General features: G+C 38.4%; 1 protein-coding gene across 4 annotated transcripts; it reads right to left on the reverse strand.

Moving 5' to 3' along the window:
- Nucleotides 1-4,305: 4,305 nt before the first annotated feature.
- On the reverse strand, nt 4,306-8,176 carry LOC131023722 (probable WRKY transcription factor 12). 4 transcript variants are annotated; one of them, XM_057953283.1, is made up of 4 exons: nt 7,619-8,176; nt 7,439-7,506; nt 6,921-7,082; nt 4,306-4,641 (listed from the first exon to the last, which is right to left on the reverse strand). In XM_057953283.1, the coding sequence occupies exons 1-4, from the start codon at nt 7,871-7,873 to the stop codon at nt 4,488-4,490; spliced, it is 639 nt and encodes a 212-aa protein (XP_057809266.1). In that variant the 5' UTR covers nt 7,874-8,176; the 3' UTR covers nt 4,306-4,487. The 4 variants fall into 4 exon arrangements, with proteins under 4 accessions (XP_057809266.1, XP_057809264.1, XP_057809265.1 ...); XM_057953281.1 differs by having other exon boundaries at nt 7,613-8,176; XM_057953282.1 differs by having other exon boundaries at nt 4,306-4,644; nt 7,619-8,164.
- Nucleotides 8,177-8,403: the final 227 nt, after the last annotated feature.

The raw sequence follows: 8,403 nt of genomic DNA on the forward strand, positions 1-8,403 counted from the left end.
TAGTGTGTTAATACTGTTGTCTCGGTATACACGAAGGAGAAATGGTTCAAAGACATCAAGTTCTACCAATTCACCAGTATATCCGATAGTATTAACTAAGGATGGTTCAAGGCCGCAAACCACCTATTCTAATGCACTAAGGTCTCTTGAGAACAGAGCTTGTGTCTGCATTTGCATTTGGCTATTTCCACTCATGTGGGGGATTGTTGGAAATTGGTTGTGAGTAACCAATGTTTAATAATTTTTCGAGTACCGAAAACATTTAATTTAGCATAATTAAATGGGACAGGATCGATCTACGTTCCGAGTAGATGATCGTAGTATATTTATTTACTCAAAACCGATTTCCGGTGAGTGAGAAATAATTGTTTAAAGTTGGGTACTTGAAACATGGAGTTGTGGGAAAAGATAAGCATTAAATAAGATTTAATACTTATCCCACATTGGAATGTGGATCACTTTTATTACAGTATAAAAGCTATTACATCACATGATCTAATAAAACTGTGTGCACACGTGACGGTTTGCACAGCCCACACGCGCGCGCCGCCGCCGCCGCCGCGCGCCCGGCCCGGCCCCGGCCCCGTCGCCCGACGCCCGGCGCCCGGCCCCAGGCCCCGGCCCCATCGCCCGACGCCCGGCGCCCGGCCCCGGCCCCCGGCGCCCGGCCCCGGTCCCGTCCCCGTCCCCGTCACCCGACGCGCGGCCGTGGACTTGGACTTGGATCTTGGCAATTGGTCTTTGGGTGGTCTTTGGGCCTACCCTAGGCCCACATCGACCCTTATCTTTTGGACCAACGAAAACTTGGTTCGAAGAAGACGAGGCCCAACCCGGTTGGGCCTACGCGCATGCACACGAAGCCCACTCGGGCGTGGCCCGGGAGGACCCTTGGTCTCCCAGGAAGCTTCCACATAATTGCAGGGCTGTTACACTTCTGTAACTGCCGTCGGAGGATTCATGGCAGGATTCAAACAGCAGGGCTGTTACGTCCGTTACTGCTGTAACCCCCGACACCTTATGAATACCATCAATGGTATTAATCCCCCTATTGATGTGGACTGTGCCTATATATAGGACAGCCTCCATGCATCATAGTACATCTGAAAACAAGCATTACACTCTTACTCTGCTGCACTCTGCATCGTAAAAGTTCTGTTCTCGCCTCGTTCCGGTTCGCCGGAGCTCGTTGGTGTGCGGTGCTGCTACCTACGAGACGAAGCCGTTTTATCTTTGGGGACGACACGCCAAACCGAGAGCACTACCGGGGCGTATCTCGTCTTGCGGACAGAGGACCCTCCTCGACTCGGCTGCCTTTCTGGTTTTATTAGATTGTAATTTCAATACAGTTTTTCCCTTGTATTCTCATCTCCTACATTTCTGTGTTACATTGTACTACGCCCGCAAGCTTGTAATCCAACACTAGATCTCATAAAAATGCTTTAACTGAACATAACCATATAATGGAATTAATTTAGCTAGTTATAAAATGTATCAAGTACAAACTAACATAGGTAACCAGATTGAAGCCAGCATACAAGCATGATCATATCTAGGATTCACCGTCTGCAATTAAACACATTCAAATCTTAAAAAAATGGGCACATTGTCAACAGCTCAGGACCTTAAGAACATAGGTAGAGATATTCATTAAATATTGAAGTTCAAAACAATCACTACAATCAAGTTCAGTGATGAAGTAAAAAATGGGCAAATTTTCATTGCAGCATACCAGGTGACCACATAACGCAGTCTGAATTTTGAGTGCTGCAACTTCCTCCTGGTGTTTTTCAGACGTGGAGGAGGATGAGGATTAGAAACTTCAAATATTTCCGGATTTGGTAAATTGTAAACTGATAAATCAGAGGCCCATAACAATCCCGACCGATTCAAATCATATTTCTAGTCCGTTGAAAAATTGTCGGGCATTTGATCGGTAATCCACACACCAAGCGATCTCGCCCTCCCGGCCCGAAGTGAGACACGGTCGGAACGTGTTTGGAACGTCACTGTACGTTCTCCATCACATATGGGTTCCAAAAGCGAAAGAAACAAGACATTCCGACTTGTAACGAAGGAACGGTGCTCATAAAACTCGATTCATCATTCGGAAGCAATTCTGAACTGCATGATCTTCAAACAAGATGCACTCGGGTCGTGCGGATCGGCCCAACCATAGTCGTAGCCCTCTGAGTTAGCTTGAAATTAGCGTTGGTTTGACATGAATCCGACCCATAACGAATAAGTTATAGCCAAAACAGTGGATGTCTACCGGGAAAAGGAGCCCAATGGAGGCCACTTGGGATTCTTTGTCTTGGTTCCGTTTCTTACGAAATAATGTTTCGACCTTATCTCCCTCGTTACTTATCGGATTGCGGCAATTCATGCGTCTATGGAAATCTTATTCCAATCCCTACGGCCCGATGCGGTCGAAATTCACGTTCAACTTCCTTACTTGATGGATTGGGATGATTCTTACGCCGTTTGAAACCTTATTCTGAGGCCTACAATAAACCTAGGCGGTCCAAATAATATACCCGCTCCGTGGAAAATTTATTGGACATTTTCGATCGATAATCCACACCCTGAGCAATTTCGCCCTCTCGGGCCACAGGACAGAACGTGGTAGGAACATTACTACTCGTTCTCCTTCATATATAGGCCCAACAGAGAAAGAATCAAGAGATTTCGACTTGTAATGAAAGAGATATGGCAAAAGAACTACGAAGAATTGCTTCGATGTAGTGTCGAAATAGCCACTACCCACTATTTTGGTCGTATCTCTTTCGTTACTTGACGGATTGAGACAATTCTTACACTGATGGAAAGCTTATTCAGAGGCCTACAACAAACCTGAGCGGTCCAAACCACACACCGCTCAGTGAAAAAGTTGTTGGGCATTTTCGGTCGATAATCCACACTCCGAGCAATTTCGTCCTCACGGGCCACGGGACGGAACGTGGTCGGAACATTACTACTTATTCCCCTTCATATATAGGGCCTAACAGAGAAAGAATCAAGGGATGTCGACTTGTAATGAAAGAGATATGACAAAATAACTACGAAGGATCACTTCGATGTAGTGTCGAAAATGCCACTGCCCACTATTTTGATCGGATCTCTTTCGTTACTTGACGAATTGAGATGATTATTACGTTGTTGAAAAGCTTATTCAGAGGCCTACAAGAAACCTGAGCAGTCCAAACAACGTACACGCTCCGTGGAAAAGTTATTGGGCATTTATACCGATAATCCATACCCCGAGCGACTTTCGCCCTCCCAGCCACGGGACGGAACGTGGTCTAAACATTGCTACTCGTTCCCCTTCTTATATGGGGCCCAATAGAGAAAGAATCAAGGGATTTCAAATTGTAATGAAAGAGATATTGCAAAAGAACTTCGAAGAATCGCTTCGATGTAGTGTCGAAAACGCCACTACCCACTATTTTGGTTGTATCTCCTTCGTTACTTGACGGATTGGGACGATCCTTACACCGATGGAAAGATTATTCAGAGGCCTAAAATAAACCTGAGCGATCCAAATCACGTACCTTCTCCGTGGAATGTTATTAGGCATTTTCGGCCGATAATCCATACAGAGCGAAATTGAACTGTTTCCCACGTTGTATCATTTACTGGGACTCAAAAACTGCTTCCAGAATCGGCAATAAGATCGACATCCGGCTCCAAGAGATGGGCGTGTTGAGTGTCAGAATCGATATGGTGGAGGAGCTCTTGAGGCCTGTACACTATCGCAGGTTGTTGGGGCCTTTTTTCGAATCGGTGAAGCGGACGGGAATCATCGTCTGTGGCGCGAAGGATTTGGTGTTCCTGGGCCGATGTTGAGGTATTTCTGTGTTTGGACTGATATATAGATTGCTCTTTGCTATTCCTAGATGTTTAATTCTGTTTGATTGTGTGTTTGATAACTTTGAACGAAAGCTAGAATCACTTGACTTGTAATCATGCATTATGAGAAATTAATCGTATTTGTTTGGGATTGGGCTTTTCTTTTTGAATGAACACCCTAAATTTGCATAATATTTGGTATCTTAGATTGAATGTGGATCAAACAGGTGATTTACGGCATGTGTATTTTGCATTTCTTTGGTATCTTAGAACAATACAAAAAGACAAAAAAATCAATCTGTACGAATGTATTATTGTTGATATATTAATATATGTTGTGATCTGAGTTTATGATTCGAAAATGTAGCATTGGAACATCATAAAAAATTCTAAATACCAAGTCCTGATTTTGCAAAAATATCAATCTCTATTGTTAATCTTGTATTTGGGAATGAGAAGGAAAAAGAAACCTAGAGAGATGATGTACATGATATTCGACAAGGAAAGGCATATTCATATGATACATATATATCCAACATTGGCCTCTACCTAAGTGGGAAACAAAATGACAAGTGCTTAATTATATTATAATTATAATAAATACATGGTAATGGTAATGGTAATGCTAATGCTAATGCTAACTAAAAAGAGTTATAACAGTCGGAGGAGTTGGAATCATCAGAGGGAGAATGGTTGTGTCGGCCTTCATAGGTAGTAATCACCATCCTGCAATCTTCCGACAGCCGCTCTACTCTCTTCTTCACTCTACAATTGTTGTGTGTGCATCTGTAGTAGCTTCTGCATATATTCATCATCAATCCTCTTTTCTTCTTCTTCAAAACCACAAAAACAAAAAACAAAACACCTACCTAATGCAAACAAAATCCTCCACATATCATTATAACATTATCTTATTACTTATATACATATATTACAAAACTTTACTCCAAATATTATCTTATTATTATGGTCCCCTTAGGACGGTCTAGTGGTAAAGTGGGTATTTTTTAAATCAAAGGTCTCAGGTTCAAGGAACATGGTTTACGTGCGCATCCAAGGTAAGAACTACAAGTTCTCATGAACTGAAATAAAGAAGAAAAATAAGCTTATAATTATGACTTGGGTGCCTGAAGAGAATTAACATCTTGAAGAAAATTGCTATCATATAAAATTTCTCAAAAAAATAAAAAGTTATATCATTGTAAAATAAAAGAAATGAGAAAAGGGAAACCCGAAAAGCAAACTCTTGAAAGCACAACACGTAAACTAAGGATCGACCTCATTAAAATCTTTCCAATGAAAACCATGTGAGACACTGAATGGAAAAATTGCTATCAATACAATTTGAGAACTGAAACTATATTTTGAATTTTAATTTTTTTAATTTATCTTTTAGTTAGATTTTTAAAAGTTGTCAGTGAAATTACTACTTGAACTATCCCTCCTAATTTAATTGAAACAATATGAAACATAATTACAAACTTAAGAATTAAAATTCCCAATATGTGATTGGTAAGAGGCAATTTTGTAATCTAACTCGTAATGTACACAGCGGCGGAACTAGACTTTCAATTCAGAGGGTCCAATTTTTTTAATAAAATTAATAATTATATAAACATAAGAAAATATAATTAAATTAAATTAAATAAAAAATAATAGTCATTAACACAATTATAATGTCATTTAAATTACAAAAAATTCCTTTCAAATTGACTTTCAAGTTCATACAAATCAACTTAAAAAAATTAAGACGAATAAAACTTTGCAAGACGAAGTAGCTTTCAATATCAAAATCAAAAAATGAATCTCTAGCATCCAAGCATGACATGCATAAATTAGTTACCTGTTCACTTCACCAAAATATCGATTCAACTCTAAACTTGCATATCAAATACTGTGTAAAAATAGCTCAACTCGAGAATAATGGAGATAAAATCATATTTTATATATATATATATATATATATATATATATAAAGTATATATGTACTTTACTTGTATTGAATACTATACATTTTGGGTACATTTGATTTGCGGTATAGGATAAGGTGTGATATGTTTGAGCGGTATGTCTTTTACAATATATCATATTAATATCATGTTTGGTAGAATGCATTAAAATATATGTAAAATATAATATGTTGTTTGGTATGATATATTAAGATTATATAAAGTTAATAATAGTTATAATTAAAATTTGTATTACGCATATCACCTAAGGAGGTGCTATACAGAATCCCTCAAATCAGTATAATATTTTCGGGCTTTTAATTTGTAAAGGGTCGTGTATTTCGTATTACTTTTAACAAACAAGATATTAGGGTGGCATAGGCATATTATACACCTTTATCACCCGTTCCAAACGAGCCTTGTGCTAATATGGTATGTATGTACCAGTAAGTAAAATTAATATGAGAGTATCGAAATTTAACTACTAAATTAATCAGTAGGTTTGAGCTTAGATTAACACTTTTAGTCACGCTCTGATAGATCTTTTAGATCCTCATGAGTCCACGTCTCTTGAGCTTTAAATCGATAAAACTCATTTACTCTATCTAGCTAATTTATAGTTAAGAAAATGCAGGGCCCTTCATAATGCTCCGATTAACATTATTTCTGCTAATTTGATATGTATATAAATACTACTAGAATTAAGATATTGCTAATTAATTGTCGATAACAAACTATGAAAGCTTGGAGTGGGCCGGGGTGATCTAGTTAGTAGGTTGAGTTATGCAGATCATAGATTAATAGTAGTTGCGGGTATCTCAGACATGTAGGAAAGAATTAATATTGATAATATATAGTGACCCATAAAAACTAATTTATGATGATTACGTACACGGACTAATTTAAATTATTAAAACAATTTGCTAACTAGAGAAGGATAAACCATTGTCATCCGAGAGATTAACTAATTGTAGACTGTTTTTAAAGGTTAATACAATGTTTTCTTCTTGTTAGACATGAGGTGTGGTTTGGTTAAACGCATCAAAAATATTATGATTAATAGTTTTACATAGTTTAGAGTTGATGTAGTGTTTGTTTGTAATGGCAGTAGATAGATATATATACCTTGGATGAAGGCTGTTCTTGACAACTTTCTGTCCATATTTCCTCCATTTGTAGCCATCATCAAGAACGTCGACATCGCTCCTTGTCTGAAAACAAAACCTTGGCTCTCTCAGCTTTCTTCTTATCTTCACTTTGTTCTTGTCTGAGGAACAACTCCTCCACCTGCAACTTAATTAATTTAGATCACATGCACATCTGATTGAGATTAATTAACTTTAGCTAGCTAGTTTGACTACACTATATATATATAGTGGAATGCCCATTATTGATCATCTGAATCGGACTTGATAATAGTTGATGCACCAAAATCATTCATGTGGGATCTCTCTCTCAACAATCACAAGCAAGACGAAGCCTTTTTGGTTCCCCACTCAGCTTCCAAATGAAAATTAAAGCACCCACAAAATAGATCTCTAGGGTTTCATAATTACTCATCATTCATAAGAGAAGAGAGAGAAAACAACCCATTCTTGATGACAGTCAAAATGAATCAATCAGAATCGGGAAAGAGATGATACCATGAATTGCCACCGTCGTTGGCGTTACCACTGCAATTTTCATCATTCACGACCTTAGGATCCACCACCTACACATATATTTAATTAACAAAAGAATTAATTAGAAATGAAGCAATCATGGTAGATTTCAATTTGACAATGAGTAGAAAAGAAAGAGAGAGAAAGGGCAACTACCTCTACCTGGTCGTTATTCCATGAGGGTCTATTCACTGCAAGCTCAGCATGATTGAACCCTAAGGAACAATTATTATTGGTGGCGGTGGTTGCCTTGGCGGCCATCTGCGGCGGCGCCACCAGAAAGCTCAACACCGGATTATGATCTTCGAACTGCACAAACCCCATTTCTTGGTCTTGATGATGAGGAGGAGCGCTGAAGGAAATCTGCAGATGATGATGATCATCATAAATGGGAGCCAACCCTCTTTCCCCTTCCATTTTCTCTAAACTAATAGTTGATGATCAATTCAAGATTTTTCTCTCTATAGTAGTGGATGTACTGCAAATATGTGTGGGGGCTGGGCGACTCTCTATATTTATGTTTCTTGAATTTTAATTGTTTAAAACAGTATATAAATAATAATTTGAGTGGTTTTGTATTGTTGGGTCAACTAGTAAACGCTGGATATGGAATATTGTGGCATGAAATTTCAAGATTATACATGATCGTGTTTCTTCTACTTAGGTTGTCCGGATTCTACAAATAAAGAAGCACTGCCTCACACCCTTCTCTCTCTGATCAACACTAATTTTACCATCATGAAATGAAACTAATCAATATTAATCGTTTGTTTAAGGATTAATAGGAATGTATTACGTACTCTCTCTGGAAAAAAGAAATTAATTATATTGTCTTTATAGATTGAATGTGGAAATTATACATTCAAATGATGCGCATTATTCAAGCATATATGAGTCAACAAAATCTAGTGCATGTTCAGACGCAGTAGTACTAGAGAACTAGCTAG

This window comes from Salvia miltiorrhiza, chromosome 4 (genome assembly GCF_028751815.1).
Source record: "Salvia miltiorrhiza cultivar Shanhuang (shh) chromosome 4, IMPLAD_Smil_shh, whole genome shotgun sequence".
Lineage (NCBI taxonomy): Eukaryota > Viridiplantae > Streptophyta > Magnoliopsida > Lamiales > Lamiaceae > Salvia > Salvia miltiorrhiza.